Here is an 18,615-nt window from a genome sequence, read left to right as displayed (position 1 = left end):
CCCCACCACCACCACTGTCCCCCTCCCCTACCACCACGCTGCACCCCCCCACCACCACTGTCTCCTTCCCCTACCACCACCCTGCACCCCACCACCACTGTCCCCCTCCCTACCACCATGCTGCACCCCACCACCACCACCACTGTCCCCCTCCCTTACCACCACGCTGCACCCCACCACCACCAGTGTCCCCGCAGCCTTTATACATTTCTGCTATCCTGGGGCTCTACATACTGATGAGGTCAAATGTATTTGGCCACAGAAGGAGCTGAGAAAATATTCATGGGGGGTGGGGAGTGGGGGGGTGGCATGTGGAGAGAATTTATAAGCCAAGCAGCACACTCTAGACACTCCTGGCGGCTGTTGCCTTAGTTTGGGAGGGGAGGCTGTGGAACTTCCATATCGCTTCAAAGCCTGCCTTTGTCTTGTCCAGAGGTGGGTTTGTTATGTGTGTCGTGTCCCCCCACCCCCTGCCCCCGTAACTCTAAACTGGCTTTGGATGAGCTTGCTACAATCTGTATGCAGGTGTAGGGCACTGCCTGACTGACTGAAAGGGAGAGTGGCCCAGAGTGAGCATCTTGTCCCTGTTCCTGCCGAGGAGGGCTGGCCACAGACTTTGAGCTAGTGCAGACAGGAGCCAGCTGTGTGGAGAAACAGCTGTGTGAAGTGCATGATTAGTGTTGCTGCTGCTGCTTTCTTTTCATTTTTTTTCCTTTTATTTCCTTCAAAATGCTGACCTCAAATCCCTATTTTTTTCCAGGTTTATGAGGTAAGAAACTCGGTTCCTCTCCCTGTGCTTTTTCTTTCCCTTTGCACACCCTCATGTTTCTACAGCAAGTACCTTCTCAAAAAAAAAAAAAAAAAAAAAAAAAAGGCCACTCATAACCCCAACTGCCCCCTAGTTCCTAACTCACTCCACTGCATGGTCCATCCACACTGCCCCTCATGAGGACAGAGGAGGGGTCTGCTTAGGGGTCAAATGGGAAATCCTGACAAAATCCAAATCTATTGTCTGTCATCTTCCCTTGTTCCAAGATCAGCCTTTTATGCCAAGCAGGCACATTGAGCTTTTGTTATCTAGAAATGAGCCTTTTTACTTTTGTCTCACTCATGTAGAGGCCTAAAATGGAGAGGACCAGTGACTGAAAGTTATAACGGGATCTAGAGGCCTGGTCATTTTGGGCCTAGTCCAAATTTTAGCTTCAAAATAGTATGAACTAGGGACAGGTGAGGAATTTATGTCATCCAGGAGAAGAGATACTTGTCACCCCAAAGACCATGGAGCTTCTGAGACCATCTCAGGGACTAGAGGATTCTCCAAGGCAAAGAGAATATGGCTCAGAATTTCTATTCTAAAACAGATATGTGAGCCCTACTCTAACCTTCCATCATGGTGCTAGGATTGTAAAGGATGGGGAAAAGCTGAACCCACTGCCCTAGTCAGTTTGACGCCTACTAGCCTGGTGGCGCATACCTAAATCCCAAGACTAGGGAGTCTGAGACAGGAGGAACACCATGAGTTCAGTGCCAGCCTGGGCTGCATAGTGAATTCCAGGCCTGGCTTGGACTCTCATAAAGGTGGAAGGAGAGAGTGGACTCCTCAAAGTTGCCCTCTGACCTCCACATGCTATTATATATAGCAGGTGCACACACATGAAGAGCCAGTTAGTTATCTAAAGCTGGATTCTTAGAGTAGCATTTCCCAAAGTGTGCTGTGCAGATCCCCAATCCACTGGGATATTCCTCAGAAGGTGGTGACAGCAGCAGCAGCAGCAGCAGCATCCTCTGAAGAGCACTGCATTTTTACTTAGCATATCTGTCCTAGGAAAGTTCTAAGGCACCCCCTCCTTAGCAAAGAATCCTGGTTCTCTGCTTAGAACACTGGTTGAGGCATTAGGGACAGAGCAAATGGCTCCTTGCAGCCCTGACTGTCAGAATACTGAAGTTCACATAGAAGACTACTGTCCAAAGTATAATGTGTACAGCGCACTCATGCTATGGGCTGGCTGTGGTCACAGAACTTCTTTCTAGAAAGGGAAGGAGACAGAGACAAGACTGACTCCCATGATACTGCTGTGGAGAAAACTCGACAGGGTTAGAAATCAGGAAACCTGAATGTCTTCCTTAAGATACAGTGCTGAGTCAGTCACTCTCAGCTCTTTGTCTCTACAGACAGCTGAGCTTTATGGTATTTTGAAGCCCTCCATGATAATACATCCTAGCCAACTGAACACATACTCTCACCTACTCGGCCCAGTCAGCTTGGTCCTCATGGTTTACCTAGAAGTTCCACACACACCATGTACTAGCTCCATAAGCTCACAAGAGACTTCAGACATGTTCTAAGAAAGACACTTGAAAGGAGACAGCTCAGATCCTGCCACCCCCTTCTCACATTCCAAAGATCTGGCTTACCTTTGTCCCCTATAGCCTTTGACCTCTCCTTTACTCTCTGTCTCTTGCTGCCATTCCATGTCTATGTCCGTGTGTGTGTGTGTGTGTGTGTGTGTGTGTGTGTGTGTGCATGCATGCTGTCTGCAGGCATGTGAATGGGTGTGGGTCAGGTCCTTGGCTTGCATATCTAGCTCACATCCCTAACACCCAAAGCTCATTGACCCCCAAATCAAACAAGCTGTGGTCAGATTTGAATGCCCCATGTAGCCAAAGACTGGCTGGGAAATAGCTCTTGTCCTAGGACATTTGGCATAGTAGACAATGATGAAAGTTGGGCATGGGGGTAAACACCTGTCATCTCAGCACCTGGGAGGTAGAGGCAGGAGGATCCAGAGTTCAAGACCACCCACTACTACATACGGAGTTCAAGGCTAGCCTGGTCTACATGAGACCCAGTCTTTAAAGCAATAACCTCTATGCTGTGTGCTGAGAACAAGAAATACTAAATGAAACTTGCTTCTCTGGATCTTCACAGAATAATATTGTCAATTTCTGATTGATTTGTGAAGAGATGAATAGATTCTTGGATAATGAGCCCAAGTCAGAAGATGAAATTGGACTATGGAGCAGGGTACCACCTGACACCTGGGGAGGGGTTTGGGTTGTTTTGTTTTGTTTGCTGACATGCGGGACACAGTTCCCTTCATGGACCTAACAAGTTTCTCAGCCCTGTAATTTGTTCTCAGTCCTGATTTCTAGATAACTCCTATGTCCACATGCCAACAATCAAGCAACACTTCATGAAGTGGGTGTCATAAAAGTAAATCCTCTGCCTCCACATCCCTGTCCCAGCCCTAAAGCTGTTCTCCCCATCCCAGCACACAGCCTTGACATCTCTCTCCCTGGAATCTGCTCTCTCCTAGCTTCGGAGTTCCTTCAACAAAGCCTTCAGTATTAAAAAGGGTCCCAAGTCAGCCTCCTCCTACTCTGACATTGAGGAGATTGCCACACCCGACTCCTCAGCCCCATCATCCCCCAAACTCCAGCATGGCTCCACAGAGACTGCTTCCCCTTCCATCAAGTCCTCCAACTCGTCCTCTGTGGGCACCGAGGTCACCGAGTAAGTACTCTATACACCAGCTACCCTGGTAAATGGCTGGCTGGAGCTAGTAGTAAGCCCACAGACTCTGACACATGCCACCATAAGTATGGCCTTTCCCACCGGGTGGTGGTGGCGCACGCCTTTAATCCCAGCACTTGGGAGGCAGAGGCAGGCGGATTTCTGAGTTCGAGGCCAGCCTGGTCTGCAGAGGGAGTTCCAGGACAGCCAGGGCTACATAGAGAAACCCTGTCTCGAAAAACCAAAAAAAAAAAAAGTATGGCCTTTCCCTGGGCGTGTGAGACCCACAGAGAGACCCTTCCTGACATACCAATTGAAAGTCTCTAAACAGAAGGAAATAGGACTATAGGCCAGGCATGTCAATATCTCCTATTACCCAGTGCTTCTGTGGAATCCAGGCTGACTCTTGCTTTCTTACAGGACCCCTGCTCATTCAGTCCCCCACACTAGACTGTTCCAAGCCAATGAGGAGGAGGAGCCAGAGAAGAAAGAGGTATCAGAACTGCGCTCTGAACTCTGGGAAAAAGAGATGAAGCTTACGGATATCCGGTTGGAGGCCCTCAACTCTGCCCACCAGCTGGACCAGCTTCGGGAGACCATGCACAATATGCAGGTCAGTGTCTGAACAGAGCTGAAGGAGAGGAGGGCAGGGCCTGACTTCTCTGCCACCCTCCCGCCTGCCCTGTCTCTTCTGCCCACAGCTGGAGGTGGACCTGCTGAAAGCAGAGAATGACCGGCTGAAGGTTGCCCCCGGCCCCTCGTCAGGCTCCACTCCAGGGCAGGTCCCTGGGTCATCTGCTCTGTCATCCCCTCGCCGTTCCCTGGGCCTTGCACTCAGCCATCCTTTCAGTCCCAGTCTCACAGACACAGGTACCTGCTTGAGAAGAACTTGTGTGGGCAAAAAGAGAGGGCCCACTGGCATCCTTCCACCTGTAGCATCCTTGAGCCAGGAGGTAGTGGTGTTGAACTCAAGGAGATTATGTTGTCAGTAAGCAGAAGCAGTTGTTATGATTTTAGCTCTATGCCTTTTGAGCTGGGGCTCCCAGGTCCTCTGTCATACATAAGGAATCATTATTTGGAAAGGAAACTTGAAGTAAGGCTGAGTCCTTAAAACCAATTGGTCCCTTTCAATCTCCACAGACCTCTCACCCATGGATGGCATCAGCACCTGTGGTCCAAAGGAAGAAGTGACCCTTCGGGTGGTGGTCCGGATGCCGCCCCAGCACATCATCAAAGGGGTAAGGGACTTTAGGGAGGCCAGTGTAGGAACCAGCTTGATATAGATGGCCGCAGGTTACACTGGTCCAAAATCAACGTGTGTTTAGTAGAAACTGTACTCACATTCTGAGTTTCAATCTGTTCCTGGGGCTAGTGGTATGTGGTTTGAAATACTCGAGAGCCTGGATGAGAACAATGAGCCACAGCTCCCAGCCAATCACACAACCATGAGAATAAACAGCAAAGGCTCCCCTGGCTTAAGTATACTGAGTACACTTTGAACTCACAATATCTTAACTCATAATGGTTTGGTTTGGTTTTTTAAGATTATTTATTTATTTTATGGATATGAGTTTACTGTCACTGTCTTCAGACACACCAGAAGAGGGCATCAGATCCCATTACAGATGGTTGTGAGCAACCATGTGGTTGCTGGGTATTGAACTCAGGACCTCGGGAAGAGCAGCCAGTGCACTTAACCGCTGAGCCATCTCTCCAGTCCCGACTCATAATGGTTTATTGTGGGGCTGGGGAAAGGAGGACAGGGTCTCATGTAGCACAAGTTGAGCTTGAACCCCCTATGTAGCAGAGGCTAACCTAACATTCTGATCTTCCTGCCTCCTCTCTTGGGGGTTGCTGTCACAGAAAGTAGAGGAGCACCTGTGTACCATCACCCTTGTGCAAGAAAATAAGAGCTCTGAATATTTGCACAACTAGAGTACTCAACTCCCGAGGCGTTCTACGATCCCCCTTTCTCGTGTCAGCTTTGCTGAGGTTCACACGCTTCAACCTTAACCTTACAGGACTTAAAGCAGCAGGAGTTCTTCCTGGGTTGCAGCAAGGTCAGTGGCAAAGTTGACTGGAAGATGCTGGATGAAGCCGTTTTCCAAGTGTTCAAGGTAGGATGATCTTCACACCCACAGAGGTTGCTCATCTTCTTAAGGGGCCATCAGCCATCCAGGCCTTGGGATCCTGGGAACTTGTGCTTTATTGAGGAGGGCAGAGTAGAAGGGTGCACACCGCCTGGTCTTCCTACACCTCCCTTACTGCCTACGGTATTTGTTCTTTCTTATGGCTTTTCCATCTGTAGCTGTGTCTTTTCAGCACTTTGTTCTCCCATCAGGATTACATCTCTAAAATGGACCCAGCTTCCACCCTGGGACTAAGCACTGAGTCCATACACGGCTACAGTCTGAGCCACGTGAAACGAGTGCTGGACGCTGAGCCCCCAGAGATGCCTCCTTGCCGCCGAGGTGTCAATAACATATCCGTCGCCCTCAAAGGTCAGTCTTTGTCCCTCGGGGTGACGTAGTGTAGCATGGTGGCCAGGAGAAGATTGCCAGATAATGCATCATATGTTCATGTAACAAGAAATTGTTGAGAAATTCTTAACGTGAAGGATCTTGGGTAATACAGGAAATTTAAAAAAAAAATTAGTGAGATCCAGTCTGATGTTTTTGCCAAACTCAGGCTTCTATCTCTACCCATTCTCCTGTAGAGCTCATAGTATAGCCCTAAAAATGAGGTCCAGGTTTTCAGAGCTGGGGGTGAGGGGGTTTCTCTGGAAAAGACAGGTGTCTCTGACTTTCCTCAGTGGACCCCTGCATGGTGATGGGAAAGCTCATTGGGTGTCTTGCTACCCCACGGGCTGGTGAAGACTCATGCTTTCTGGGGTGGGGTGCAGGTCTGAAGGAGAAGTGTGTGGACAGCCTGGTGTTCGAGACTCTCATCCCCAAGCCCATGATGCAGCACTACATAAGCCTCCTGCTCAAGCACAGGCGCCTGGTGCTCTCCGGCCCCAGTGGCACCGGCAAGACCTACTTGACCAATCGGCTAGCCGAGTACCTAGTGGAGCGCTCAGGCCGCGAGGTCACGGATGGCATCGTCAGCACTTTCAACATGCACCAGCAGTCTTGCAAGGTGGCTTCCTCCTGAGATCTCCTACCAGTCTGCGCAGGCCTTGGCCTCCTGCAAGCCTTTCCCTGGCCACTTCCTGCCCCTAGTCCTTTTCCCTTCCCACAGCTCTGCCCTCCTTTCTTCTTCATCTCCAGTGTTCTTTCCCTCCCCTCTCTTCCTCTGGTACTCCTTTCTTGTCATCTCTTCTCTCCTTCACACCCCTCCTCTCCTTTCTTTCTTTCCAGTCAGAGTCTTGCTATGTAACCCAGGCTGGCCTGGAACTAGCAGTCCTCCCACCATCCTCTCCCCTGCCCCAGTTACTTGTGTATGATGTTGAGTATTTAGCACAAGGCCTTGTGCATGCTGAGTAAGCACTTTGTAAACTGAGCTACATCCCCAAGCTCTCTCTTACTTCTTACTTTGAGACAAGGTCTCCAGAAGTTTCCCAGGTTGCCTGAACTTGCAATCCTCCTGCCTCAGTCTCCCAAGAAACTAGGGTTTTAGGCCATGCCACCATCCCCAGCTTGCTCTTAGCTTCTTTTCCCATACCTTTCTCCTTAGTAGTTTCTCTCACCGCTACCTCAGTTCCTTTAGATAATCAACAGTGAACTATAGCCTCTTCTCCTCTGCATTCTGCCAGTGTTGTCAATCATAGCCATTAAGTTTTATCTTCTTCCCAGCACCTTGCTTTTCAGTATTCCCATCAGACCATGGGCTATGGGAGGAGGTGTTCAGAATTAAATATTACATGTCATCTCTCCCAGAGATGGACCTTGAGTGTACCCTAAAACTGGAATGGTACAAGCCTTGACTCTTCAAAGCTGAGAAGTTTGTGGCATCAACTCCATGAAAAGCCATTTCAGAATAGATAATCCATACTCTGTGGGGATTTAGGATTGCTTCTCAAAGGGTTTGTTTTTTAGCTTAGTGGTAGAGTGCCTGCCTAGCATGTGCAAGGCCCTAGGTTCAATCCCTAGCACTTCAGTAGATAGATAGATGGATAGATAGATAGATAGATGGATGGATAGATAGATAGGCAGGTAGATGGATAGATAGATAGATAGATAGATAGATAGATAGATAGATAGAGGTAGATGGGGGGAGGGGGAGAGAGAGAGAGAGAGATAGAGAGAGAGAGCGAGAGAGAGAGAGAGCGAGAGAGCTCTGTATATCCAACAGGGACAGGGACCAAGGGCCCCAGGGAAATATGGAACTAACAAATCTTCTCCAAAAATCTTGCTAAGGCTCTTCAAGTGCTGATTCCTGAGTGCTTACCTACTGTCTTCATTTGTTCCAGGATCTGCAACTGTACCTCTCCAACCTAGCCAACCAGATAGACCGGGAAACAGGAATAGGGGATGTGCCCTTGGTGATCCTCCTGGATGATCTGAGTGAAGCAGGCTCCATCAGTGAGCTGGTCAATGGGGCCCTCACCTGCAAGTACCACAAATGGTAAGATTGGGAGGACCACGTAGCCCCACGGGACAAGGGAGGAGAATGCAGCCTATGAGTTGCCCATTGTGTGCACATGGCAGACAGCAATCATTAAGGCGGATCTAAGTGAATCCTCTCTTTTTCCCCACAGTCCTTATATTATAGGTACCACCAACCAGCCTGTAAAAATGACACCCAACCATGGCTTACACTTGAGCTTCAGGTAAGAACTATGTCCGTGCATGAACCTTCTGGCCTTCCTCAAGAGTCTGTAAATAATAAGTAAATCCTGAACTTGTGACCAGAGGAGCCGTAAGTAGCAAGAGAGACTGGGCAGACCCTTTCAGGCTGTAGAACATCAGGAGGTAGATGGTCTTGTATGTCAGTGTGGAAGAGGAGGATTTTAAGGGAAGGAAAGGAACAAAAGACTGGCTGGCTGCTGTACTGAGGACTTTCCTCTTGGTCACTCTGTGAAGCCAGGTAGTTATTTGAGGATGACAGAGTTGAAAATCAGCCCTGCCTGCCCAGAGCTGCTACCTAACTGCCATCTCAAGCGACTTTTGTCGCTTGAGAATAAGTTAAGGGGGCGTTAGTAGGAGACAGTCAAGAAGATGGCCAGACTCTCAGAGGATGGATCCTGGCAGTGTCCCCACTGACACCTGACCCTGTTCTTCCTATCCCTGGTGGCAGGATGCTGACCTTCTCGAACAATGTGGAGCCAGCCAATGGCTTTCTGGTCCGTTACCTTCGGAGGAAGTTGGTAGAGTCAGACAGTGACGTCAATGCTAACAAGGAAGAGCTGCTCCGGGTGCTAGACTGGGTGCCCAAGCTGTGGTATCACCTCCACACCTTCCTTGAGAAGCACAGCACCTCGGACTTCCTCATTGGTACTGGGTCCAGCTTCCCCAGCGGGGGGGGGGGGGCGCGGCCGGGCGAGACGGGGGAGTAGTTTCCCTTCTTGTATCTTACCCCTTGGAGGGAAGTGTGTTCTTTGCTTACTGGAGTCGACCCACTTGAGTATTTAACAAGCCCTCCCAACACAACTCTATGGATTGGATAAAACCCTTCAGACATCAGAAAGCCAGGTTGTGTGGTGTGCACCTGTGATTCTAGTTATTGAGTAGGCTGAGACAGAATTGCTTGGACCCACTACAAGTTCAAGGCCAGCCTAAGCAGCATATTCGAAACCTCCCCTAATCTTAAAAATAGGTTAATTAAACAAAATAAACATGCCTTGAGCACAGCTCAGTGGTAGAGCATGTACTTACATGTGCAAGGCCCAAGGTTAAAATGTAAAGCTGCTACCACCCCACCCCACCTGCACCCCCGACTTCTCTTCATGGTTAATGGCAAAAGGGAGAGAAGGCATCCTGGAGGGAATTGAGACTCTTCCTCCTTGTAAATATCATTGGTCTGCCAGACATCGGCCCCACTGCTCTTGAATGACTTCAAATTTCCTCTGATGCTCTGGATGCCACACCTTTGTGTCTTGTGGTAAGGAGGAAAAGAAGCAAGGCAGGTCAAGGTTCTCAGGCTTCTCCACAGCTGCATCGTTTTCTCTAGGCCCTTGCTTCTTTCTGTCCTGTCCCATTGGCATTGAGGACTTCCGGACCTGGTTCATTGACCTATGGAACAATTCCATCATTCCCTATCTCCAGGAAGGAGCCAAGGATGGAATCAAGGTGAGTCTCACCTTCTGACTCTACTCAGGCCTCTGATTGCTCTGTAACTAGGTCTCGTTGCCCACTGATCAGCCTTCCCCAACTTTCCCTTCCTGGGCTCCCCAGCCTCTGATAACCACCATTGTTAAGTATCTATAAGATCAATTTTTACATACCACATAGGACTGGGGTCCTATTATGCTTATCTTTCTCTGTGCAGCTTATTTCCATACTTGCAACCATGCCTGTTGCAAATGACAAGGTTTCAGTTCATATATGACTGAACCATATTCCACTATGGATGTAGACAGATTTTCTTTATCCTATTCATTGGTTGATTGACACTTGGGTAATTTCCATCACTTAGCTATGTCAACATGGGAGTGAAGATGTACATCTCTTCAGTGTACCAGCCTCCTTTCTTCTGAATATATATTTGCAGGAAGATTACTAGATCATATAGTAGTTCTATTTTAATTTTTTCGAGGGGTCATCATACTGTTTTCCATCATGGAGATATTAATTTACATTCCCACCAGTAGTGTACAAGGCTTCTATTTCCCCTACATTTGTGGTCTGTAGTCTTTTGCAGAATCACCATTCTTAGTGGGGTGAGCTCTTAACTAACTTTGGTTTTGATTAGCATTACCCTAGTGATTAGTGATCCTGAGGATATTGACATGACCTTCTGGGTCTTTGCATGTCTTCTCTTGAAAAATAGCTATTTAGAGCCTGTTGTGAAGTTAGGTAAGTTTGACCACCTGTAATTAGCTCATAATGATCACTGACACCCATTCTAGCACAAGCATCCTGTGACTCAATGACTTGGAGTTCTCAGTGATGTTTCACTCATAAAAGTAATTTTATTGAGATAGATTTTTATGATGATATATTGAATTTCTAAAGGTGTTTTCTGGCAAATACCATAAGCCATTGTTTTATTTATAAATTTGTGGTATTATTAAGAAAATTTTATAATATAATGAATAGATTTCCAATTTAAAGGATAGTATCTAGGCAGGCAGCGGTAGTACACACTTTTAATCTCAGCACTTAGGAGGCACAGGCAAGTGGAGCTCTGTGAGTTCGAGACCAGCCTGGTCTACAGAGTGAGTTCAGGACAGCCAGGACTCTAGTGCACAGAGAAACCCTGTCTTGAAATATACCCCCCAAAAAATTAAATATTAAAAGATATTATATGACTAAAATTGAAGAATTACTCTCTGGAAAGTATAATTACAGGGTCATAAAATTTGTACCTAATTTTAGTGTAACATAGGCATCTATCATGGGTCAATGAACAATGAAGATGTATGCATATACATACAATGCAATGTGAACATGGATAAGGGTCAATTGGAATGGATGACCTATTAGTCAGGTGAACCTATAGAACATTATGTTAAGTGAAATAAACCAGGGATAAAAAAGTAATACTAATGCATGTTCTCACTCACATGTGGAGCTTACCAAAGCCAAAGACATAGTAGCAGAGAAGAGTAGGTAGTTGGCAGGGCTAGAGAGATGGGTGGAGTCAATGTCAGCCAAAGGATACAGTATTTCATCCAGACAGAGGGAATAAGTTCAAGAGATGTACTATCTGACTTGGCAACTAAGGTCAATTACCATATGTATACTTTAAAAGAAAATATAAAGTGTTCTCCCCACAAAGTAGAAGATCATTAGACTGATTTGACCATTCCACAACTGATACATGTTTTAAATATGCTGGGCTTTATAAATGTATACGATTCTATTTTATTTTCATTGCTTTTTTTCCAGAGACTCACAAATAAAACATCACATAGCTAGATTAAGGAACCACTTAAACGCTTGTTAAACGCTTACCCAGTCTCAAAGTCTGCACATCTCAGTGCACATCTGTACAGTTAGAGTGGCTTTGCTGAAGCCATGCAGCGTCACCTAGGGCTTTCCACTTTTACCATGGATTACGTTTGTATTCATTTATCCACCACATGGACAAAAATCATCACCAGCAGCAGCTATGGCAGAGTTGAAACAGAAAAAAGAATAGCTTTATACCTTCTCTCATGATTCATGTTTCCTTTGCCTGTATCCTACCTATCCTTTTGAATCACCTGTCTTTAATGCAATTTTTATTTTTAAGTAAAATAAATAAATATAAGACTCAAGATACAGCGCAGTGGTAGATCACTTGTCTACTAGACTTAAGTCCATAGTCTTAATTACCAGCTCATAAATAAATAAATAAATAAATAAATAAATAAATAGTTAGTTAATCTAGGCCATGGTGTGTCACATGTCTTTAATTCTGGCATTTGGATAAGTAGACAAGGCATGAGTGTCACAGATTTGAGGCTTATCTAGTGAACAAAATTAACAATTTTTAAGGTTTAATTAGGTATGTGGCATATGACTGTAATCTCCAGAAGCTATGAGTTTGAGGCCAGCCTGGACTACATTACATAGCAAGCACCACGACACCCAGGACCACATAGTGGTACTGTTTTTAAAAGAAATTATCTAGACCTGTGGTGGCACATGCCTTTAATCCCAGCACTTGCAGTTGGGAGGCAGAGACAGTTGAGCTCTGTGAGTTCAAGGCCAGCCTAGTCTACATAATGAGTTCCAGACTAAGAAAAGCTATATAGTGAGACCCTACCTCTAAACAAACTTTTAAGACAATATGAGAAATTATTCTTAATTTTTCTGGCAGTTTATGCCAACTTATTTTCTTTCATGGCAAGTTTAACTACATAGATGAAAACCTCAAGCCTTTCTGTTTAAGGAAGGATGCATTTACAGGGACTATATTTTTTATGAAGCACAGGCAAGACAACATAAGTAAACTTCCTTCTGTTGCCCCTCTCGTTGTTCACATTTTTCCTCTCCAGGTTCATGGACAGAAAGCTGCTTGGGAAGATCCGGTGGAATGGGTTCGGGACACACTTCCCTGGCCATCGGCCCAACAAGACCAGTCAAAGCTATACCACCTGCCCCCACCTTCTGTGGGCCCTCACAGCATTGCCTCACCTCCAGAGGATAGGACAGTCAAAGACAGCACCCCAAACTCCCTCGATTCAGACCCCCTGGTGAGTAAAAGTCATCTTAAAAAAAAAGTCACAGAGTATTACAGAACTGAGTTCATATACTCTTCACGTATGTGTTGATGGGGCTTGAGCATTGAAAGGTTTTAGCAAAGCCAGGACCAGAATGAGGCCAGCGAGGAACTCTGAGCATCAGGACTCTTGGGTTGATCTCATGCCTGCATCCTTGCTGAAACTAAATGATATATTCGGGAAAATGTATTCTAGCTAAGACCCAAGTTTTGGGCAGTCTATGTAAGAAAATAGACCAAAGAAGGGATGGAGAGGTGGCCCAGCTCTTACGAGCATTTGCTGTTCTTCCAGAGAACCCACATTTGGTTTTCAGCACCCATCTAAGCTTAGGACTCCAGCTCTGAGGGGATCTGACACAGTTCCTATGTGGGCTCTGTGCTCATGTGGACATACCTACACACAGACACAAACAATTAAAAATAATAAAAATTTAAAATGTAGAGACTGTCATAAACCAAGGAAATAGCACAGTAAGGGCTGTTAGCACTTTACCTTCTGCCCCCTCTGATACTCTTCTGAGACTTCATCAGCTGCATGGATTCTGTAAAAAGTAAGCTAGGGGGAGATACTTCCAATGGGTCTAACCAAAACAATTAGTATCTTCAATATATAAAGTTAAAAGACACTCTCAGGGCTGGCAAAATAGCTCAACAGGTAAAAAGAATTTGTTACACAAAGCTGACAACCAGTTTCAGGAGAGAACTGACTCCCAAAAGTTGTCCACTGAACTCCACATGAATGCCATTGCACGTGTGCACCTGCGTTCACCTGCATCTCACACACACACACACACACACACACACACACACACACACGGAGAGAGAGGGAGGGAGGGAGGGAGAGAGGGAGGGAGGGAGGGAGGGAGAGAGAGAGAGAGAGAGAGAGAGAGAGAGAGAGAGAGAGAGAGAGCAATAAAAAAGAAATAAATAAAAATAAATTACATAAAAAAATAAGCTTATAAACCAAAGATCGAGTGAAAAATTCAAGAGGCATTTGACTAGAGGAAATGACATAAGGACATAAGATCCTCAACCTGTCTAACAGTGAGGAATTGCAAGTCAAGGAGCTACTCTGTTACGTTGGTAATAGGCACAGTGTCTGAAGCGTAGATTTTCATACTCCGCTGTGGGGATATTCGTTACTAAGAACCATGTTAGAGGGTAAGTTAGCAGAATGCAATGAAACTTAACACACAAAAATCAAATGATCTTGCCATTGCACCTTCCCAGTAGGGAGTGATTCCAATTGAGTCATAATATATTTTTACTTAAATTTTGACTTTGTTGAAAACGGCTGTTCTCTATGTCAAGACACTTTTTAATTGGAAGACTGATTAATAGCATAGATAGAAGAGGCTGGCAGCTGCGTGAGTAGCACACCAACCAGGCTCACTTAGCTGAAGCCTGAACTATAAAATGGAGGAGTGGAAGAGTATGCTGAGGTGGTAGACTTGACACAGTGTCTGGGGATAGCACAGAGCCTAGCTGTTGGGGTATAATCTACTGCAAGGGAATTCCAAGAGTCCAGGGCCAATTATAACACTTCTCTTATTACTCCCTGTATAAGCTGGTACTTCTGGGCCTCTGTCATGCCCTACAGTGCATCTTGAAACATGGGAAGTATTGTTCTTTGGTATCCTCTGCACCCATGCCAGCTCATGTAGCAAAGGTGTCCCAGGTGATGGTTCATGTGCATGGGTTACAGTCAGGATTGAAGCAGTTGTCACTTTTTTGTAAACCATCTCTAAACTCCATGTTCTTAAACACACCAAGGATCAGACCCATGATACAGGCTTGTAGGGTGTGGCTGACTGGGTTGGGTTGGATTTCCCTGTAGATAGAACTCAGCATCCCCCTCTTGCATTCACCCATGTCTGCCTCTTTTTAGATGGCCATGCTGCTGAAACTTCAAGAAGCTGCCAACTACATTGAGTCACCAGATCGAGAGACTATCCTGGACCCCAACCTCCAGGCGACACTCTGAGGGCCCAGCAGTCACTGTCACCCTGGATGGCAGAAGGCTGGCTTCAGCGTCACTAGCTCTCCTCTGCCCTCTTCTTTCATAGCTCTGGCTCAGTAGCCTCGCCAAGAGAACAGGAGAGAAGAAGAGGGCAGGAGGAGGGACAGGTTCTCGGTGCTGAACCTTTGAGAACTTCCTAGTAGGAATTGGAGGGGTGGAGTTTGGGAACTCGTACCCCTTAAATACAGTTGCTGGCCTCCTCTTATGACTTAGGAGAAAAGACGATTCTGTGTCTTTTCTTCAAGTTTTGTTTCACCTACAAACTCCTGGGCTTTCTGGGGAGGGATTCGGAAGACATAAACAAACAAAAAAACCAACTACATCAGTTCCAGGCTGGTTCTCGTGAACACCTCTGAGACAGTCACACGTGGGGAAATCTAAGGGAGGAAGCTCTACAGACTTTCTTGCAAAACCTTCCCAATTCTATCAACACTGCCAACAACCTTCCCCCAGAGATCTGGCCAGAGCCCAGAAAAAAAGAAGCATGTGGTTTAACAAAAAACAAAACAAAACAAAAAATATATGTGTAAATCAACCTGTAGAAGGTAAAACGGCAATGGAAAAGATGAAGCTGGAAGGAGGGGACCCAGTTGCCAAGACGGAAAGAGCTGCCAGATCTTGCCTTCTGGATGACAATGACAATAGGGGACATTGCAAGATGGCTGCCAATCTAAAATGTCACCAAACCACAAGAGTAACATCACAGCCTTCGGAGAAAGACCACGAGCTGTCTTTCTGCCCTCTAATTGAACATGCATGAAAGTCAATAAACCCTATTTTTAATTTTTAATTTTTAAATTTTATTTCTATTTTTTTTCTTCCATTTACCTATTTATTTGCCCCCTCTCTCCAGTTTCCTCACGTCAATGAGATACTTGGGTTTCCTTCCAGGGGATAGTTTTGCTTTCTAAGTGGGTTTTTTTTGGAGAATTTAATTCCATACTATTGGTACAAGTTAAGACACCTGCCATGCCACTGTCTCTGGCATCCTTGGGGCTTATATGGGACAAGAAACATTGGCTCATAATAGTAAGAGAAAAAGAACTCAGTCTCTTTCATTTCTTTTGAGAAAGCACATGTTCTACCTGGAAGCTCGACTGCCGTCCTCCGGCATGACAGACCTACCCGGAGCTTCATCGTGGACTGGGAGGAAAACCAAAATACTGGAAACACACGCCTGTCTTATGCCTGTTAGGGCCCTCACTGCACTATTTGGATGGTAGCCACTTTGCCTGACTGAATCAAGATTCCCTAGCTAGCCCTTATTATTTGTTTTTGACAGGTGAACAGTCACATATAAGAGATGGAGCAGCCATGTGAGCTGCTTCAGATCAGAATAAAAAAGGCTCGAGGAGTTTGACTTGGTGGCCAATATTTGCCTTCCAAAGAGATCTACATCTTGCAGAAGTCACCCTCTTCCTAACCCACACTCCTTCATTTGACAAGTACTTAGTATTCAACCGAGTACCAGTCACTATGGTTTTTTTTTTCTTTAAAAAAAAAAAAAAAAGACAAGACTTGGTCCTTAAATTCAAGGTCTAGGAGGCAATATTAATCTCCTTTAAATAACCACCCCCTTATTATCTGGACCTTGAAAATCATCTGAGAAATGCAGGTGAAGCCCAAGGAGTCAATTAAAAGAAGCCTTTGATTAGATCTCCAGTATGTTATGGGCAGAAGATTGGGGATCAGTTTAAATGAAGCCTGAAGAACTATGGAGTCTTGCTTGTCTTGAGTGGGAAAACTACTTCTGTCACTTCTGGAAACCGGTGGAACCAGATTCCAGGTTGAAATGCCTCATGGGCTAATGTGTCAGCACTGCAGTTCAGAGATACATACAGTAAGCCTGGACCTAGGAGTATGCTCTTCAGACTTCTGGTATAGGTACCAGAATCTATACCAAGATTCTGTAGGCAAACTAACCTGGGCCATTGTTCCACCCAACCAAGGAGTTACATACATCTGACTCTTAACAGTCTCTTTTCATTTAGATTCTCAAGGAGGTCTAGCTTGTCCCTCTTGTGCCCTTCCACCCCCAGCAAAAGCTTCTATATTCACCTGGTAGGCCCAGGGATGACAGGGTCCTCTATTCTGGAGACTATTATTGCTACTGCTGCTAATTCCATGAGCTGTGAAGATCCCCAACTCAGCTGCAAAATATGCAATTCTGTGGTAGGAAGAAGAGGCTGGCTGTCCAAGGATGGTGCTGAAATCACTGCCTTAAGGTCTCTGCTGTGCAGAATGAGAAGGCCCCAAGAGCTGGGTGTTCCAACTTAGAAAGAAGGGAAGACTGGATAGGCCTACTTTGGACATAGGTCTCTTCTGAACCCTATCCAAAGCTCCAGTACCATGGCAAGGCTCAGACTTTCACTAACATCATAATGCTTGAGCCTTTCTCTCTCTTTTCTGGTGCTGCCCAGCCAGTGCCTTCTCACACGATGTTACTGGCTACTTAAGAAGAAGGAAAGTAGGAAATGCCTTCTTCCATTCCAACTGCCTCAGACTACAGAGGGATTGTCTCTGTGGTAACCATGGATACCATCGAGAATTTTATTTGGGTCTGCAGCAAGTTGATTCTGGAGGCCTCTCATACTATAACTTCATTTCTATTCCTGGGATCCACCACCCTCTTCTCTCAGTTGACTGCTGCATTTAGTTCAGGCCTCAAATAGCTGTCCTCCAGGAAGTGTTCCCATCTAGTGAAGTGCTCTTGACGCCTCCACTTTCCTTCTGGAGCCTGGGACCCTGTTTACAGTTGCACATCTGGGCCCCTCACAGCAGGATCAACCATCTCAAAAAAGGGATCATGGTTCTCTGGCAACTGCAGAGGGTTGAGCCTCCTCCTGGTGCTATAACCCCTCGGGATGCTCATCCAGACTTCTAAGAAGCAAAAAGCCTGAGCTCCCCCTCACTGCCTAAGAATTCATGGCAAAGAGCAAATCCGCAGCATTCCTCCCAACCTACATGCTTCTTGGTTGAGACTTCTAGGACTCCTCAGAAAGGAAAAACTGGGTCCCACCGCCAAATTCTCAATCTCCAGGCACCTTCAGAAGAATCCAACCTATCTAATTCAACTTTTGCTATTCCCTTTCTTTCCAACTCCTGATTCCATCCCTTACCAAAGTTGGCTGGTGAAGAACATCAACCTTTGGAAGGCCTCAGCTCCAGGAGAGGCTCACCAGAGCCCCTTGCACTTGGGGATGAAGACCAATAAGTTGTGTTCAATGTGTTTGTTTCTCAGTCCCTGCCTAAGCACTAAAATAAAATACTAGGTATTGGAGGCTGCTATGGGACCTGATGTCTGTGCATCTTTCTGTCTCTGTCCTTCTCTCTCGAACACAGGAGCAGTTTGTTGTTATCTTCTGGGGCTTTGTGGAACATTATTATTTTTGATACCTGCTTTCTGGTAACTCGTTGGTGCTTATTTCTGTCTCTGTAAATCCTTATTCCAGTGTCTTTCATGTAGTCTAATCATTTGGAAGGTAGAGGCTGGCAAGAAAGGAGAATGGGGTAACAGACCAAGTTGAGAGCCCACAAGAAAACCTTTCTAGGTTGGTAAACATTTGGGTCTTGAATTACCAACCTTCTAATCTGTCCATACTAATGGACAGAAGACAAAATAATGATTTTTTCCTTCCCGTTTCATTTTGTGCTGTGTGGCTTTTCTAGTTTACAAGAGTCTATATGGACTTCATGTACCCATCTCGTTCCTGATGGCTCTCAAAGATAAGTCACGCTATTCAGAGAAGTGCCACACTCTTCCAGGACTCTG

At 45.9% G+C, this 18,615-nt stretch overlaps 1 protein-coding gene across 2 annotated transcripts in view; it reads left to right on the top strand.

Annotated features, from left to right (window-relative positions):
- Positions 1-18,299, top strand: part of Nav1 (neuron navigator 1) — a 144,799-nt gene extending 126,500 nt beyond the window's left edge. For both annotated transcript variants that reach the window (XM_028764664.1, XM_028764665.1), the window contains 13 exons: positions 3,318-3,514; positions 3,935-4,127; positions 4,216-4,384; positions 4,655-4,752; positions 5,536-5,631; positions 5,856-6,015; positions 6,417-6,652; positions 7,926-8,080; positions 8,214-8,285; positions 8,753-8,949; positions 9,626-9,744; positions 12,600-12,797; positions 14,712-18,299. In XM_028764664.1, coding sequence (XP_028620497.1) covers positions 3,318-3,514; positions 3,935-4,127; positions 4,216-4,384; positions 4,655-4,752; positions 5,536-5,631; positions 5,856-6,015; positions 6,417-6,652; positions 7,926-8,080; positions 8,214-8,285; positions 8,753-8,949; positions 9,626-9,744; positions 12,600-12,797; positions 14,712-14,807 — 1,986 coding nt within the window. In that variant the 3' untranslated portion in view covers positions 14,808-18,299. The remainder of the gene's footprint in view (positions 1-3,317; positions 3,515-3,934; positions 4,128-4,215; positions 4,385-4,654; positions 4,753-5,535; positions 5,632-5,855; positions 6,016-6,416; positions 6,653-7,925; positions 8,081-8,213; positions 8,286-8,752; positions 8,950-9,625; positions 9,745-12,599; positions 12,798-14,711) is intronic.
- The last annotated feature ends 316 nt before the right edge of the window (positions 18,300-18,615 follow it).

Source organism: Grammomys surdaster, unplaced genomic scaffold, assembly GCF_004785775.1.
Source record: "Grammomys surdaster isolate TR1022 unplaced genomic scaffold, NIH_TR_1.0 145, whole genome shotgun sequence".
Taxonomy (NCBI): Eukaryota; Metazoa; Chordata; class Mammalia; order Rodentia; family Muridae; genus Grammomys; species Grammomys surdaster.
This window is presented reverse-complemented; position numbering and strand designations above follow the sequence as displayed.